This window comes from Numenius arquata, chromosome 16 (genome assembly GCF_964106895.1).
Source record: "Numenius arquata chromosome 16, bNumArq3.hap1.1, whole genome shotgun sequence".
Classification (NCBI taxonomy): domain Eukaryota; kingdom Metazoa; phylum Chordata; class Aves; order Charadriiformes; family Scolopacidae; genus Numenius; species Numenius arquata.
In genome coordinates, this window is record NC_133591.1 from 6,307,593 (window position 1) to 6,325,785 (window position 18,193).

Sequence of the window (18,193 nt, forward strand, 5' to 3'; positions counted from 1 at the left end):
AACTTAGTTTTCTTCTACATCTTTTGTAGAAAGAGGAAGCTACATGTCATATATTGTATTCTTCCAGAAATAAAATCAGGGTACGAATTGCTGTGAAGCGTGGCCAAAGTCCAGTACAGCAGCCTTAGAGCCGATGAGAACACACATATTTTCCTTGCTGGGAATTAGGGGCCTTTTTAGATTCAAATAATGAGATAATCAACATCAGTTTGAGCATCTTGCTCTACATGATCTGTGTGCAAAGTGGGAGTGAATCTGTTATGCAAAGGAGGGGGAAGCGGTCTCTGAAATGCTATTAGTGAGTCAAAGAGCGTCTCGGAACAATTTCAGTTGCAGAACAATAAGACGTCCCAAAGTATTAATGTAGCAGGCTGCAGCTGTCCACACAATTTCTCATCATTGCTTCTGATGGCCAGAGAAATTCTTCCAAACCACCAGTTGGAGATGAACTTAAGTGATAAAACAGCATTGGTGGGGGTGGGAAAATCCTTGGTATGCCATTGTTTAACTGGGTTATGTAGCACATTAGTGAAAGCTTAATTGGACCTTGTACTTCTTAATTAGAAGACCTTAACAAATTCACATCTTACTATTTTTGACAAGTGGTTTTGCAAAGTTCAAGAGGCTTATCAGCATTCAACCCAAGATTCCAGCTGAAAGGATAATGTCCCTTGGAAAAAAACATCATCTCCCGGATTGTTAATTTGTTTACAATAGCTTATTAAAATATACATGTAGGATTCACATCACTAATGAGGAGTCTGCTCAAAAAAACGTCCCATTTTTAGTTTTGTTCCTGTTCTGTAGTGATTTAAAGGAAGTTAAGGATTGGTTGTAGCAGGGTAGCAGTCCCACTGATGGCTATATTCATGTGTGGTTTCCTTTTTAGTTTTGCAAAGAGAAAACCCTATTTTTTACCCTATTGATCTGCAGCCTGTGTTTTGCCAAAGAATAAGAGTGTTTCACCTCACTGTATGGTTTGCATACCATTAGAAATGTGGCTTGGTTAATTACCTTGTTCTCCAAAGTCCTTGATGCAGTATTATGGAAAATGGCTCAAATACCACCCTTTGGAGGAAGGGTCTGTTTTATCAAAGCAAGCACTAAGCTGAGCAGTGAGAGCTGAAATCAGTAGCAATGGGAAGGTTTGACAGTGGATGGATGGATGGGGATGTGTGTGTCTGGGGCAGGAGAAAGTGAGGCCGAAGGAGGAGATCATGGTGGTGCTCCTCTCTCTGCAGTCCTTGGATGCTGGGATGTTGGAAAGCCTGCAGCTCCTAGGAACTGCCTGTTCAGTTGGGCTTTGGAATTTCGAAAAATACATTTTTGGAAGCTATATGCAAAATCTAGTCTCACTTAACTGATAAATTCTGCTTTTTAGAGAGGAAAAACATCCACCAAGCTAAGCTGGGGCTTAATGAAAATGGGGCTGCTTGAATGTGACCTTAGAGCTCTTGTCCTCATTGAGGTCAAGAGAAATTTATCTTGGGCTCTTTCTAGAGCAACCAGAGAAGGAGTGTCCCAGTGTGCTTATAATGCTGTTAACACCTTTCTCAAACTCTGCTTAGGTCTGTGGCATCTTTCATTGCCCAGAAAAGGTGGTTTTTAGGAGCTCGCCAACATGAGGAGGGGTTTACTTCCTTTAGAGTGGATTTTAAAGTGATGGGATTTACCTGGGGCAGCTGGTCCCGTGGGCACCTGGATGAAGGGGCTGGGACAGGCAGGGACTGTGGCAGTTCAGCAAGTGGATGGCTACATCCGAAGAACTCAATTGTAATTAACTTCTTTGACAGTGCATTTATTTCCCTTTAAACCTGATGTATTTCTCTTCAGCTTATATTAGCTACAAAGAGGTTAAAGCTAAATTGAAATAAATTGTGTAAAGAAAACTATGAGCATTTGTGCTAGTTTAACTAACTTGGTTTAAAAGGTGAGCTGAGTTAAAACAGGTGTGACTTCCAAGCCTTGGTGGGGCCTAAGGAGGTGGCCTTGAGTGTGCAAATGTGATATTCAACTGAGAATTTTAATTTGTCTAGTTCTCATGTATAATAAAATATGCTAGATACATGACACTTCATGAATTAATGCAAGAGTATAAAGCATGAAGAGAGATTCTTGTACAGGATTTGTTCTTATAATGCAAATGCCAAGCAAGGCTTTAAACGGACCTGGCTATCTGGAATCATGGAGCCTATTTCACGCTTCGCTTCAGGGGTTGTTCCTGTTTCCCAAACTATTTTATTATCAGAAGGTGTGTGCATGCATGTGGGGAGGGAAGCTAGGAAGGAAATGCCCAGACCAGCATGAGCCTGTATAAACCCCTGTGTGTGTGTGTGAGCTTTTAGCTCATCGGTGGCCCTTGTGGTGGTTACCAAGTGATGGAGTAGCTGGGAGGAAGCAGTGGGAGAGGTCAGCCTGGCAGCCTGCTGTCCTCTCTCCTCAGTATGTGTGGTGGGGAAAGGCGTTATTAAACTCCACTGGTGTGAATTGGATCAGTGGGGCTGGTGGGGTGAGGGCGGAAAAAGGCCTGATTGCTTTTGTCCAGGTGCTTTGCCTATGAGGGAAAGCACACGGAGGGATTTCTCTTTAACTTCATGCAATAGACAAAAAGTACAGGTATTGCCTGGGTTGGTGTGATGAGAATAATTCCTGTCTGTAACCTCCGGGGGTTACATGTGCCTCTGGGTGGCAGCCAGATCCAGAGGGAAAGCCCAGCTGTCCTGCCCCGGATGAGGGAGGATGCTCTAGGCATCATGCAGAGAGCTTGTCTCATCCCCTCTTGGTGACTCTCCCGGTTGCTCATCTGTGCCGCGGCTGTACGTGGGGGCTGGTGATACATACCTTCTTCCTCCACCTGATCTGGTTGGGTGTAACACCATCTCGGAGGCCCCTGCTGTCTTGTACTGCGTGTTTGTGTAGCACTGGCCCCAAGGGGCTTCCGGGTGCCAGTGTGAGGAAGAGGTGGCGAGTTCACAGATGATGCAGCAACAACAAACCCTGCATCTCTGCAGCAGGGGTGAGGGTAGCCGTGGCACCCTGCTCCCTCCATCTTCCTGGCCAAAACTCTCTCCTGCCTGTGCTGAAGTGGGACTGGACCCGGCTCCGAGCAGCACAAGCCCAGGGGAGGGCAGCCCTGGCCCCAGTGTGTTTGTACCAGCAGTTCCAGGGTGACAGATGAAAAGATACCTGCAGAAAAGCCATCAAATGAGGCTGATGGTAAGGTGATGAAACATGGAGAGTGCCAAACACAGCTACAAACCCACACTGATACCAGGATGTTATCACTCGCTCCCCTGGAGAAACCTGTAATTAGATTGAGGAGATGACAGCTGGTTCTGATGGCATAAAAATATTGAGACATGGCTGCAAGAAGAGAGATTTTTCTCCTAACGCAGCTGGAATTAAAACCGGGGAGGGGGGAATAGAGATTTTGGGTTTTTTTGATAGTTCATAATAAACTGATTCAGGAAAAAGTTGTATTTTTACCTTAATCTTTAGAAAAGTAAAGCAGCTCTTAAAATGGGAAGAGGAAAGTTATCATCACTGGGGCTCTGGGCTGGGGTTACAAATAGCAAGTGTGCTCAGTGCCACACTGTTTAATTTCTCTGGTGATGATTCTCGTCCTCTCCCACCCTTTGGTCTATCTGGACCACATCTGCTTCCTCCCTGCCTTGTGCATTTACAGCACCCGGCTCCATGAGCTCCGGCTGAAAACCAGCACTTGCTTTCGGAGCACAAGAAGTATGGGAAACCTCTAGACATCTAAGAGAAAAGGCTGAACACATTTATACCCAAGTTTAAGAGTTTCTGCCTTTATTCCCTGATGCAAAACCTCAGTTCCTGCTGAGTTCTATATGAAATAATTACTTTCGTGTATAAACCACAGGAAAAGAAGTTTTTAAGCTGCGTGGAGTCTGATGTTGGCAATTCTATTAGTTTTCAGTGGGTACCTGCTTGACCCTGTAAATCGAAACTCCAGAAGGTCACTCTGTGTCTTATCATGGTATTTAATTTTTTGTGCTTCAGGGGCAGGGATGAAAGGAAGCTGGAATGGGCTTATTCAAATTTAAATAGGAATTGAATGCAATGAAAATAACTCTATTTTTAAAAAATGTCTATAATCGTGCAGAGAGCATTGCTCTTTCTGTTCTTCCCCATTTCTGCCTCCCTGGATCCTGAACTGGAAAGGCAGGTCTGTGTACTGATGTGACAGAACAGCTTGTCAGGATTTTGGGAACTCCTCTGTCTATACCACGTGCTTGTTTTCCACTTTTGGCATTATAACCCCATCCTTAATAGTGACCTTGATTCCTATTGTAAAGATGGGGTTGAGAAGAGCTGTAACACCATATCCAGCTCTGAGCTGCCTCTCTTGCAGGCTGATTCCTGTATTTAGGATCACTGTAGATGCGATGTGTGTGCGTTAAGGGCATTAATGTAATTAATAGTTAAGAAAGCACCAGGATGACCGATTTGGGAATAGATAGCATACTGCGAACTTCAGCTCCTGGGAAGAAGCATTTCGGTGGGAGAGAGTGGCATGATTTACTGACACCTCCTGTTTGTCCCCCCCCAATGCTCCTGAACATTCATTATGCCTTAAATATTCTCACACTGAGTTTTTCCAATGGTCTAATTATAAACTTCATTATAATTGTTCATTAGTTTTATTTTGTTCAATTAGCTTAACAAGTTGCCAAATGAAATACAAGACTGGCAATTAGCTTGATCTAATTGTAATGAGCCACTCAAATTAGGTCACCAAATATGTTCGTTTATAGCACTTCTTTTTTTTTTTTTTTTTTTTTCAATTGGTGAACAATAACATAAATATTCAGAGCATCTCCTCATCTAAGTAGTGGAAATTTCCCACTCATTTATTAAAGTAGAAACAAAAATCAATTGTTTTGCTCTTGGTAGTTCAGAAACGCACAGTCCAGGCACCTGGGTTGCCCTGATTTAAGAAGAGACCGTATGCAGCTGAGCGGGGCCACTGGCCCCTGGCCAGGTCCTCGTCCTGCAGCATAGAACATGCCCCTCGAGCTGCCAGGAGATCAGCCCTGGTCTGATGTCTGTTTATCTCCTCTGAATTCCAGAGAAATCCGGTTTTAAGACACCTCACAAAAATACTTGAGCAGCAAATCCTGCCTTGCTGCCTCTGCCAGGCAGAAGAGCTGCTGGGCGGGTGGCGAGAGCTGTTGAAAGCAGGAGGAGCAGCCCTTGCTGCCATGGGCTGACCTTAAGTTTTGTTGTGTATTGACTGGAGGGAAGTGCCTTGTCAGCCCAGCTCTTCTGGGCTTAGAATCACCTGCAGAGGCTTTGCCTGCACCCACTGGAGCTGCTGCCTCAGTAACGTTGGACCCATAGATGAGGCCAATATGGTGTTAACCCAGAGAGGTTCCTGGGGAAAACTCCCTGAAAAGAGGATTTCAAATTCCAGTTTCTGTGGGGTTTGCAGCGGCAACCCACATTATACACTCATAGAGTGGTTTGAGGTGAAAGGGACCTTGAAAGGTCATCTAGATCCAACGTGGCCGGTGCTCCAAGGGATAACCGGGGCTGTGCCCTGATGAAACTAAAAGGTAAAACTGTGCTACTGGCAGAGGGGAAGAGCTGAGCTGTCCCCCTTTGGCGATGGGTGTAGGCAGCCAGACTTCAGTTTGGGCTGCTCCAGTAGGAGGAAGGTTTTGGATGCATTCAGTGCTGCACAGCAGCTGCTTTTGCTGTGATTTTTGGATAATCCTGAGCTGTCTTTTTTGCCCGACTTCCCCTTTGCCATGCAGCTCTCGGATCTGCTTCTGTTAAGTAGCTGCTTAGTAGAAGCTCTTGGCTCATATGGTCCAGTGGATTTGCTGCAACCTCTTCCAGAAGCTAATATGGGCAGGAGGAATTATTTGGTATGAATAATTCCACCTGCATGTCATGTGCATCACATCTAAATCACAGGGACAAGCAGCAAAGTCACGGCTCCTTAACAAACTTAAATGGTGGCTTTAACAGGGCTCAGCCCCGGACTTTGATTTCTCTGGGATCTTGTCCTGCATCTGACCGATGAAAACACGATAAAATATTAAAACAGCCCAGGAACTACAACTACCTGTAAGTAATTCATAAAACACTGCTGCGATGGTGAGTGCAATGGGTCGATGGAGCTGGGTACCAGCCCAAATCCATGCTTCCCTGCAAAATGTTGTCTACCAAACCATCCCTGACAGATGGATGAGTTTGGTGATCTATTAACGCAATCTCTTAAAATTTCAGCCAGGAACCTTGTTCCACGTAGGAAGGGGGAGAGGAGTGACTTGTCCTGTCTGAAAGACAAATCTCCCACTGCAGACAGTGCACCCACAGTTGCTTTTTGCTCCGCAAACACCCTTTGATGCGTCTCTAATTAGTCGTGTTTGCCAGCCGGGATGCGGACGGTGTCAGCGCTCAGCTCGCTGAGCGGGTTGAGATTAAAGATGCCAACGGCGCAGAACGGGAGAAAACTCACACCTCTGCCTTTCACGCCACAGGCAGCTCCATCAGCTCTTCAAATATCATCCAAAGGCATTGTTCGGCTTAATGAACACACCCGGCGTTAACGTCTGCATCTGGGGCTGCTGCAGAAATGTGCTTTTTACTTCAAGCGCATCCTGATGGTGTTTTTCATTCCGCGCTCTATGCCCCGACCTGAACCTGTGCTGCAGCCAGGAGAGCCTGAGGGGCTTCAGAGGGATGCAGGGGCACCTCTTCTGTGCAATGGGATGTCCCCTGCCTGCATGGAACAGGTGATGCCGGGCACAAAGGAACAGGTCCTGGGGCTGGGACCTGTCTGGTTGGTGCCTTTGAGCCTCCCCCTGGTACCTGATGGTGTTTGACCCTCCAAACACCATCAGGACCCATCTGCCCAGTGCCAGGAGAGGGCTGCACTCGGACAAGTCATGTTAAGAGCATCTCTGCTCCTAATTCACCTTGCTCGCTTTATATTAGTTTTATTCCCGCTGGGCTTAAATCAGGCAGGGACAGATGTAAACAGGCTTGTAGTAAGCTGCTAAAATTGTAAAAGGGCTGCGTGAGACATGGCTTTGCATTTGATTCAAGTAGTTACAGTCATAATATCCATTAATTTTTGTAGTGCTCCTGGGGGCAAAAGTCTCTCCTTTTCATTACAGAGATCTGAATTTCTAAAGATCCTGGTGTTCAGCCTGCTTGGCACTTGTGCGGTGAAAAAATCCCTTTGTTTATAAAGATGATAGCCTGGGGTGGGGATGCGGTCCTGGCACTGGGGCCACCTTCCCTACCTTTTACTGAAGGCTCTGAGATGCTCCTGCTCAGAGATCCCAGAGCTGTGCTGAGAGGTGAAGGGTGGGCGGACTGGTTTGAAAAAAAAAGAAAATATATTCTAGGCAAAAATTTCTCAGTATAAATGTTGAAGCAAAGTAGCGTCACAGATGACAGGTCTTCAAAGCCAAAGCACGAGCTGCGCTCGGGGAGGGAGGAAACCAGGCGGATCCCCCTCCCTTGATTAGCGAGGCTTTCCAGGCGCCAGCTTGCTCCCTTTCTGTCTCCAGGCTGCCTTTGAAACAGCCCCTTTGACGGCTTCAGGCATTTCTTAGTTCAGCTGAGAATGAGCAAACATAAGAGAAGATATCTGTAAGAGTGACAGGTCCTGTGTGCGTCTTTTATATGCATTTCTGGAGCACAAAGACTATTTTAATGAGCCGGCAGGCACGTAGCTTTCTGACTCCTGTTTTTAGCAACTCTTTGGTGACAGAGTTACCTGAGAACTTTCCCAGCTGTGACCTCCATGGAAAACACTCGATTTTTGGGGTTGGTTTTGTTTTCCATGGAACACCAAGTCTTGAATGCTTGAGGAGCACAGGAGCATCCACTGGTCCTATTGCAGGTAGTATCAGGTGCTGAGCTCCTCGTCTTCCTCCCAGGATGGCTCCTCTAGGCATGGCTGTGTCCCTCCTCGCCCCATGCCCACAGTGTCTGCCTCGTGTCCTGCAGTGGGGAGTGATGTCCCCCCCTGCTTTTAGGCATCGCTGCTTTGCTTTGCAGGGAAAACTCAAAGCAGGAGAGCTGAGGCACCCCTGCAACCTGGGGTTTGGTGGGTTTTAGGAGGAGAGTAGAAGATTTCTCAGAAAGGGCAGAATTGGGGCTTACCTTTGCAACCCAACCATGGTCCCAAGCGGCAAAACCATCTGATGGACCAGCCACAGGGCCTGGGTTCGCCAGAGGCACAGGCCTGGGTGTTTTAATCGGTTCAAAGGCATCAGAAAAATATGCGACCAAACCATGGTACACATAATTTGTCTTTATTTTGATAAAGCCAAGAGATAAAATCAGGTTCCTCATAATTATGCAAATAACAGCATCTATGTGGCATACAGCTGATTTTCTTCATAAACAATTATTTCCTTAAAGAATGTTTTTTATGACTGGCTATTAGGAAAAATAAAGAAAGGATAATCAAAGGATGCTTTATGATACAAATTTCTAAGAGGCCTTGGGCTCCTGTTGTTTTCCTAAAGATATTAAGCTGGTTTGCGAGAAGTAGATCACATGCTCAGGAAAGCGTGTACCGCCCGAAGAAGCGCATTGCAAATTGCTGCCAGCGCCCGCTGTGCCACCGACTGTGTGTCTCATGAAGGGAGCCACGTCCAGCACCTGCACATCGAGCCGGCGCACACAGCGGTTGCCAGTCGGGATAACCGTTTGCCCCCGATAAGGATGTAAAGGAAGTTGTTCTCTTCAAAGGTTTGCACGTCTGCCTCCCCTCAGTAATCTGTCTGTCCCCCTGAGGTCTGAAGTACAGAGTCTGGTCCCAGCCCTGCTCCTCCCGAGGTCAGTGGTGAAACTTCTGCTGGTGGAAATGGCAACCAGATCAGACTTTTCCCCTAACCTGACCCTTCCTCTGACCTCGGCATCCAAAACCCAGGGCTGCTCTCTGGGGAATTGTGTCGGTGCCTTGAAAAATGCTTTCCTAGCAGGCAGAAATCGGGGATGGAGCATCTGGTGTCATCTGAGATTAACTCCTTCCCACCCCGATGTGTCACACCGGCTCACTGGGCTCGCAGCATCCAAATACAGATTTGGTCCTTTTGTTGAGCAAGTGCTGGGACTCGCTGCAGGCTGCCCGCTTCTTGCTGAGTTGGTCCCAATCTAGCGACAGCAACGGAGAAAAATCCTTCAGCAGCAGGAGGTTTTTAGGAAGGATGGAGTGTGAGCTGGGCTGGTGCAGCCTGTCCCAAGGGCAGCACGGAAACCCTCTGCAGCCAAACTGGCTTGTGCTTCTCCCAGCAGCCTGGGGCTCTCGCAGCACACACAGAGCACACACTCTCCTCCTCTTTATTTTTTTTTTTTTTAAGAGGCTTTGTTCTGTTTTTCCCCAGGGCTGAGCAGCTCCTAGGCTCTTGTGAGCTCCCTGTGACTATGTGAGCTTGTCTTGGTGGAGGTAGGGGATTTCATGCACCATTCTTTGAGACTTTCTGGCTGGCGCCTGAGGGAAGATGAACACGCGTCCCCCAGCCTTTTTGTGCTCCCCACTACCTGGGGTGCGTGATCAACCATAGTCCCACTCCCTCCAGCACCCTCCTGGCCCCTGGTACAGTCTTGTCTGTGCTGAAAACCCTTCTGCACTCCCTCGCCAGCCCTCTGAGCTCGCAGAGACGCAGGAACAAAGCCCCTTCCTTGCCATAAATAAATAAGCCATTTCTCTGGGTCTGATCCTGCCTTCGCCCTCTTTGGTGCTTTCTAGACCAGAGGAAGAGAGGAGACATCGTGATGGTGCCAGGGACCAGGTGCCCAAGCCCTGTCTCCTGTGCTGGTGGTGCGGGGCTGGGGGGTCTCGGTTGGTTGCAGACAGCTTCCAGACCTGGGTATTTCAACCTGGCACACGGATATCCCCCACCCCACCTACATCCGTCCCATACAGGTGTTTTAAATTACACAGAGAGGAAATTAGTCAGTCTCCTGCTCGGACCTGTCTTAAACCAATTTAATTAAATGTAGGTAAAAGAGGGAGCAGAAATTATGGCAATTCATCACCTTTTAGTCTCCGCAGGTGCTTAGCTGCAGCGGGGCACCACAATTCCCACTGCTCTGTGCTTTTCCTCCTGGGAGTGATTAACCCGCTCCCTTCTGGCAAGCAAAGCCCCCTCCACCTCTGGGAAGAGGCTTTCAGGATAGTGAGAGAGACAAGATGATTAAAAGCAAAAAAACCTCACCCCTGATTCAGTTCCTGCCTTGCTGACAGGTTCCCTGTGTGCTGCTGGGTGAATCACGTACTGCCGTGACTCACGCCGGCCCCTCGCTGCCAGGCAAACGGCAGTTCCTTCTCCCACCTTGGCCCTTTGGTTTCTGCTGCTGTAGCTGATGCCGGGGACCGGAGAGGGGACATCCCCAGAGGACCCTGTTTCGTGTACCAGGGGTGCCACGGAGCAAGCTGTGTTGCAGGTGGTGAAGTTCCTATAGAGGGGGAAGGACAGCTCATGGGGCTTGGATTTCTTCAAAGTAGCCCTAAACAGCAGGGCTGATGCGCTTGCCCATCTGTAAAATGGGGACTGCGATGCTTTCTCTGCTCACCTGCCCCAGGTAGAGTATAACAGAGCAGGTACGGGGCATAACATCCCAAGGCTGGGCTGCTGGCAGTAGCTTCCATACCAGCAGCCAGCAGCGATGTACCAGCCTCAGTCCTACAAACTGAGGATTCATTACCCCAGTGTTTCCCAACATTGCAAAATGGATGCAATTATATTTTTGCAAAATCTGGGCTTTCTCTGACCCAGAGCTAACACTCTTTCTTGCAACTTGCAAGCAAGCAGTCGGCAGACATGGCTTGGTGGGACAGCATGCCTTAATGATGCCCTAAATGAACCAGGCTTTCTCAGGGGGCCAGATGGCACCACTGGCAGAGTTTCTGGCTATCCGCTCTCCGCATGCAGCACTCGGGTGGCTTCTTGCAAGGAAACTGGCTGACTGATTTGCAGCTTCCAGTTGGTGCCGATTAATAAGCCGAGGTTGAGCAGGCTGGTGGCAGCCTTTCATGTTTCCACCTGGGATCCCTGCAGTGAGTAACGTGGCACTGGGCTCTCACAGGGTGCCAGAGCACCACCGTGCTGCACCGCTCGCTGCGATGTCCGCAGGGCCATGGGGACATCCATGGGGACTGAGTTTTGCTTCTCTTCATTGCTGAGGTTTCTACCCCAGAGATAAACCTGAAGCCCCACACGAGCTATAGGACAAGGTGCCCTCATTTGACTGCAAGCTCCAATCGCTCAAAGGATGAGATGCTAAAACAGGAGCAACTTTCATCCCAGTCACGTCAAAGCCTCTACCCGCCCCTTGGGCAGCAGCCGGTGGCTTTCAGTAGTGGCGAATCCACCAGCTAAAATAGCAGTTTCTTCCCAATCTTGCACTGTGGGTCAGGGCAGTCCCCTGGGGACAGACACAGAGCCAAGCTCGTCGGTTGCCAGGGGACCTTACCGCAGGCCATGGCACCGATGCTCCTGGCACTGCAGACGGGACCTGGTTTTGTTGCCTTTTTCCAGAGCTGCTCACAGTTTTCCTTGTTTTAGAGGCACCTGATGCCTTGACGAATGCAGCCCCTCTGATTTCCCAGTGCACTGCAGGTCATGACTTGTCCAGCTGGGAACAAAGTGTTTTGCTCTCCTATTATCTCCTCCTTTGGACTTAAAACTAAATAAATAACTAAGGTCGATTTCCAAAGGCTGCTCAACATACAAAGTCAAAATGTTTCCATTCAAAATATTTAGATGTTACCATTTTCTTCCCCCAGCCAAAACCCTTTACAGAGTTTAACCTGGATTCACAAGCTGCTGTAGTGACCCCCAAACCAGCAGTTTTAGGACAAATTGGGGTTGAGGTTGGTTTTTTTGGAATCACCTAACTGATTTTAGGTCTGGTAGACTTTTATTATAAATGCTGGTCTAATGAGCTCGGCCACAAGGGTACAAAGTGGTAAAAGCTATGGGGAGCTTTCAAATACTGTTACACACCTCAAAGGGTAATTAAATTTCATTCTTTCCCATCATTATTAAACACTGGCTGAAGAAAAGCTGGGGTAAGAGAATATTCCCTCCTGGATAGGGCTTTGAGCAACCTGGTCTAGTGGGAGGTGTCCCTCTCCATGGCAGGGGGGTTGGAACTGGATGATCTTTAAGGTCCCTTCCAACTCAAACCATTCTATGAGGACGGGGAGGTCCCACCACCCAGCACTGAGAGGGAGGGACCCCCAGCCTTCCCAGAGAGGGGTCTCTTTGTCAACCTGCTTTGAGTATGTGGTGACCATGCCAGTCAAATTTAGCCCAAGCAATGGCATTTCTGCTATCCCCTGTGTGCCGTACAGAGCCCCAGGGGTACTCAGGCTCCTAATTCCCTCCAGGAAATAAGTGTCTAAACACAACTCAGGATCTGGCCTCCATCCTTACCTCTCCTCATCTCCCAGATGGGTTTTTCACTCCTAATATGCTAAGACATCTTTAAAATTCTTGTCCTTACTGTTTACCTAAGGGCGCTCCCGAAACCTTCAGTCTTTTGACATTTGAGTGATGTAAAAAACAACAGCTTTCCATAACACTGCAAAGTCTTTCAAGTCTTTCATAACACAGGTTACCTCTGTGTGCGAAATCACACCGGCACAAGGAAAGTATAGCAACATCCTACTGGAATAACTTGAAAGAAAATCTCCTTTGGGAAAAGAATTATTTTGAGGATCGCATATGGGAGACCCAGATTATGGCACCAACAGGCTCTGGGTGGCTCGGCTGTCTCAGCGGCATCTCCTCACTTGGCTTTTGCTGCTCTCACACCAGAAGATAGGAAAAGACAAGCCATGCTGCAAGCCAGCTAAGGAGCTTGGAAATGGCTCAGTGGCTGATACAGAAACCAGAAGCTCCGCTGAATTGTGCAAACTGAGTCAATGAGCATTTATTGTCCTGTTGCTTTGATGAGGAAGCTGCGCTTCATCAGCTGTAACTATTGATTTTGTTGATGCATCTGCAATTCTTCCTTATGCTTTTTGTATTCCCAATGATCACCTTCTGTTTTCTCACACCTCTTCTTTTCAACTCAGCGAGGGAAATAAATCCCGGTTGCCCTTATAGTTACTGATCAGCTGGATTCTCTGGGGGCTTTGCCCCCCCCCCCCCCCCCCACTGAAACTCCTGCAGCAATCCCCAACAGCCCCCATCATGGGGGCAGCTCCTCTGCCATGGACTCATCCCGCAAGGTGCCTTCTGTGCTGGGAAACTTCTGACATCCTTTCTCTGTGATAACTTCTGTTTTCACCTGTTTATTTGTGCACAGTCCCTAGTGTTCAGTGGCAAAACCTTCAGAAGAGTTTATTATTGTTTGTATTTTATTTTGTTTTGGTTTGTTTCTTGCAACACAAACAAGATAGCCCAAAGGAAGAGGAGAGAGAGCAATGCCAGAGCAACCATCTTCATCTATAGACATCACCTAATACTTGTTTCCACTTCATTTTCACCTGAATGACATTAGCCTTCATTAAAAGACAATAAAAGCACTAAAGCGTGTTGTAGAGGAGGGAGAAGATGTTACTGCTGAGGCACATGATGAATCAGTACAGCTTTACTATTCATCTTAAGCACAAGTTTGATAAAGGTATTAACCAGGTTAGTCCTAACTGCAGCTAACAGGATCGGGGCTGGGAGCCTCTCAGCCAACGCATCTGGATGTATGTGAGTAGGATGGATTCCTTGTCAGCACTTTTTCAGGCTGCAAAACTTCTCACTTTGGATTTTCTTTCAAATGTTAGTTATAAAATCACACTTAAAAATGTGTAGCGATGCTGGAATAAAGTCTAAACACTTTCCAGTGCTGCCATAAAGATGAGGTTGTGGTCGAGGCCCTTGGCTGTGTGCAGGACGCGCAGGCAAGATGAGGGGGAGAGGAGGAGGCACTGGTCCAGGGCATGCATTGTGAGTTTCGAGCCACAGAGGAGAGATGTCTCGTACAGACCTGTTGCCTGCACACAGGCTGGGTGCCTCTAATCCCCTACCTCCCTGTGCCAGTGCCCCCAAGGGTAGGGCAAAGCGCATGGCTGGGTTTTGGCTGCCCTTTGCAGTCTCCTGTGGGCACCCCTTGGGATGCCCTTTGCCCTTCCACACCCCTGTGCACGCTTCTTTCACGGTGTCGCAAGCCTGCAAAGAGACCTGTGGTGTTTAACAGGGCTTGGCCCGCAGGGAGCTTCCCAAAACACCCAGAAACATGCCTGGCATTATTCAGGCTCTGCATTCTTAGCCAAAGCGAAGCAGAGCAGGGGACGGTTCAGGAACCTGCAGCCAGCAGGACCCCGTGCCTGTGGGTGCACTAGACGTGGGCTCACAGCAACCCAGGGAGGGCAGGGGCAGAGTGTGTGCCTCCACCTGCCCACCCACAGCAAACCCAGCATCTCGCACACACCCCCTGAAAGAAACGGGGATGTCAAAAGTAGATAATTAACTTCTTTTTGCTCATCAAGTTTCTGCTAGCAGCTAAATGTTCATGTTCTATTTTATTATATCAAGTACCAAGAGCAGACAGCAAGACGATCATTACTGCAGCTTTTTTTTTTTTAAATTTTTTATTAGTTTTACCTTTTTTGAGGAAATGAAATCTTTGAATTCTCTTGGCTTTATTTTTCCCCACCTGTGTGGGCCAAATTCCTCCAGCCTGAGTTTGATTTCTGTGTGCCTGACTCTCACGCCACCATACATTTTCCTACATGGGACATAAGCATTTATTCACGTTTCTGTTTGTGTGGAGTGGTAAAATATTAGACTTAAATTTTTTATGACATTCATAGGAGTGGTTATGGAGACAAACAAGATTACAGCAAGTACTACATAAAAGCTTGTTTATGCAGGGAGGGAAAAAAAAATCAAACTCGGAGACGTGTTTGCAAAACTGCGGAAGAACCCAAGGGGATGGTTTTTTAGTTTTTCCTCTCCTTTTCTTTCCCTACCTTGCTGTTTTTATTGCGATCACAGTAACGACTCCCAGCTCTTAAAGGGCTGAGTTTATTTTCAGTGAAATAGTGGTTCCAGCTGTGGGTTATTTCTGGATTCAAGGGTAGAGGTCGAGAGAAGATGGGCAGCACCTGGCTTTGTAATTAACGCCCCAGCCCACACCGGGGGTAGGGGAACGCAGTTCATCTGCGTGGGTGACTCCGTGCCTCCTCTTTCGTCCCCACCCACGCACTCCTGTGGGTGCCCCGGGGCAACCTCCTGCCGCATCCCTTCACGCCCCCTTCGGGATGCCCCTCCGCAAGGCTCTTTCTACATCCCTTTGTGCACCTTTTTGGATGCCCTATGCAAAGCCCTGTGCCCACCTTTGCCCCCTCCTCCCCCCCAGCTCTCTACACGCCCCGGTGCCCCTGCTCCCAGCTCTCTGCACCCCCCCAATATCCGCTCCCCGCACTCAGCTCTCTGCCATCCTCAGTGCGCCTCCCGCCTTCCCCCAGTGTTCCCCCCCCCGCACTCAGCTCTCTGCACCTCCTGGTTCCCCCCGCCCCCAGCTCTCCGCGCCCCCTGATGTGTGTGTCGTCGTGTCCCCCCCCCCCCGTTTCCACCTCTCTGCCCTCCTCCCTGTGCCCCGCCGCGCCCCCAGCCCTCTCATCACTCTGATGTTCCCCCTCCCCAGCTCCCTGCAACCCCCGGTGCCTCCCCCGCACCCAGCTACCTCCATCCTCCCATGTCACACACACACCCCCCCCTCACCGCCCGCTGCCGCCGGCTCCGCGCACTGACGGCGGCGGCCACGAGGGGGGAGCCGTGCTCTTCCCGGCGCTCCGCGGCCGCCGAGGGATCCCCCCCCCCCACCCCCAACCGCCTCCCCCGGCTCGGGGGTGCCGGCTCGGCCCCGGGGCGCCCCCAGCCTCGGGCGGGCCCCAACCCACCAGGGGCGAGAAACTTCTCCGACCCGCCAACAAGGGGGGGGGATTCGTGCAGGAAAGGGCACACGGGGCTCCTCTGCCCCCCCCCCACCCCCGCGGGCCCCCCAGTGCTTGCGGGCCCCCGAGAGCCCTAAGTCCGGCCGGCGGCGGCCCGGGGTACCACAGCCCCTCCCGCCCCGACCCCCCCCCCCCCCCGCAGGTGAGCCCGGCGGCACCGCCCCCACCCGGCCCAGCCCCGGCTCGTCCGGCCGTCTGTCCGCGCCGCCGCAGCCCCCGGCACAGCGCCCGGCTGCCCCGGGGGAGCGCTGCTGCTGTTGCCGCCGCGGCGGGCGGGGGCGGCGCCGGCTGCCCCCCCGGGGCGGCGATGCGGCGGGGCCAGCCGTGAATGGGGGGCCGGTGGGGAGCGGGGACATCCCCCCCCCCCCCCCTCCTCCGCGGGGCGCCCGGCCCCGCCGCCGGCCGGAGGAACGGAGGGAGCCGCGCAGCGGAGGGGAGCGGGCAGGCGCGGGGGGAGTGGTTAGCGGCTCCGCCGCGACACCCCCAGGCCCCCCCCCCCCGCCCCGTTAAGCCGCCCCTCTCCAAATAAATCAGCACCATGACTACTTCTGGGCATGGAACAAAGAGGATGCTCGCCCGGGGCCCCGCGCTGCTCCTGGCGCCGCTGCTGCTCCTGTGCCGAGGTAACCCCCAGAGCCGCCGCGCGACCCCGACACCCTGGGCTTTATTATTCTTTTTTTAAAAACTCTTTTTTTTTTTTTTGGTTGTTTTTATTACCCCCTCCCATTTTTACTTTACAGCTGTTTCTCCCTTCCCAGCCCTCCCGCCGATGTGGCCGCGGAGGGCCCCCTTCCCCCCCCCCCGCACCGGGCGCTCCGCGCTGCCCTGCGCGCCCGCGGATGGGACACACGCACATCCACCTCCGTTGTGCGCACAAAGTTGTCCCCGTCCATCGATACCGCGGCCGCCTGCCGCGTCCACAGTCTCCTCCTTGTGTGTCCCCCCACAACGCGTGTCGTGGGCTCCCGGCCCCCTGCGCGGGGGCAACCCCGCGGCTCCGGCCGTTGTCGGGTTGGGGGGCAAAAGGAAAAGTTTGGGCTTCCCGGAGGGCTGGGGGCCGGGGAAGGGTCGCGGGGCTGGGGCTTCCCACGGGGCTCCCGACCCCGCGCTCCTTCCTGCCGCTCCTCGCCGCCCCTGGCTACCCTCGGGTGGGTGGGATAGATGGACAGGAGTTAAATATCTTCGGTAAAATAATGCTTGTGCCGCCTTTCCTGCGCTTAATTTTAAGCAGGGTGGGTGTCCGTGGGCTGGCGGGGAGCAGGATCAGGCCCTTAGGTGAGCCAAGGTGGGATTTCCTAATTGTGCCCAGCTGCCAGGCGGCATGCCTGCGGCGTGAGCGAGCGTGGGGTGCAGCATCTCTGCTTTTTTTCTTTTATTTTTCTCCCCCCTGCTCCACCTCCCCGCACACCAGCCGAGCTCTGGAGCAGCCTTTTGGGTCCCAGTTGCGGGTGTTTGCTGGGGAAAGGCTCGCCCCAAGGCTGGCAAGCCGGAGCGCTGCCCCTGGGAAAGTCTTCTGCAGGACTTCTCTCCTGGCACGTTTTCCTCCGCTTGCTCGTGTGAGCTCCCTGGCAGATGTTGTTCTTAATAAATAGGGGTTGTTAAAAGCAAATTAATTAAGGTGCATCAGTGCTGAAGTTGCTCAGCGATTCGTTTGCCTTTACTGCTGCTCGGGACGGTGCTCGCGTTTGGCCATAGCACAGAGCCTGGGCTACTGGGGAAACTTCACTGGGGCTTCAGGAATATGCCAAAATGCAAGGATTTTAGGTGAAAAAGGAGTGATCCATGGGAGGGATAAAAGCATCAGTTGTCGTTCGTGGGGAGGGCACAGGGAATGCTTTGTGGTAGGGAAGCCTTTCAGTAAAGGTCCCTACAGGGACAGTGGGAACAATTTGCAAGGAAGAAGGCGTCAGTCTTGGGATCGCACAGACATGATAGACAGAAGATACTTGCTCTGCTTACCCTAAAAAGTACTGCCTGCCCCTGCACTCCAGCTCCCTCCTTCCCCTGGGGTGTGTAAAACCATGGGGGCACTTGGAAATCCTGTTGAGCAGGACATGGGGAGCGGGATGCAGAGCGTGGGGTGCAAGGTTTGGGGTGCAGGGCACAGAAAGTGGGGTGCAGGTAGTGGGGAGTGGGGCACGGGACACAGGGCATGAGCTCCCTGTGGGTCAATTCTGCCCCAGGAGAGCGATGGCTTCCTGCTGCCAGCACAATGCCCTGTACTCTGTGAAG

The 18,193-nt window shown here is 50.8% G+C and overlaps 1 protein-coding gene across 1 annotated transcript in view; it reads left to right on the forward strand.

The window, feature by feature from the left end:
- The first annotated feature begins 16,499 nt into the window (after positions 1 to 16,499).
- Positions 16,500 to 18,193, forward strand: part of TMEM132B (transmembrane protein 132B) — a 250,861-nt gene continuing 249,167 nt past the window's right edge. The window contains exon 1 of the mRNA XM_074159500.1: positions 16,500 to 16,584. Within this exon, the coding sequence (XP_074015601.1) occupies positions 16,500 to 16,584 (85 nt within the window). The remainder of the gene's footprint in view (positions 16,585 to 18,193) is intronic.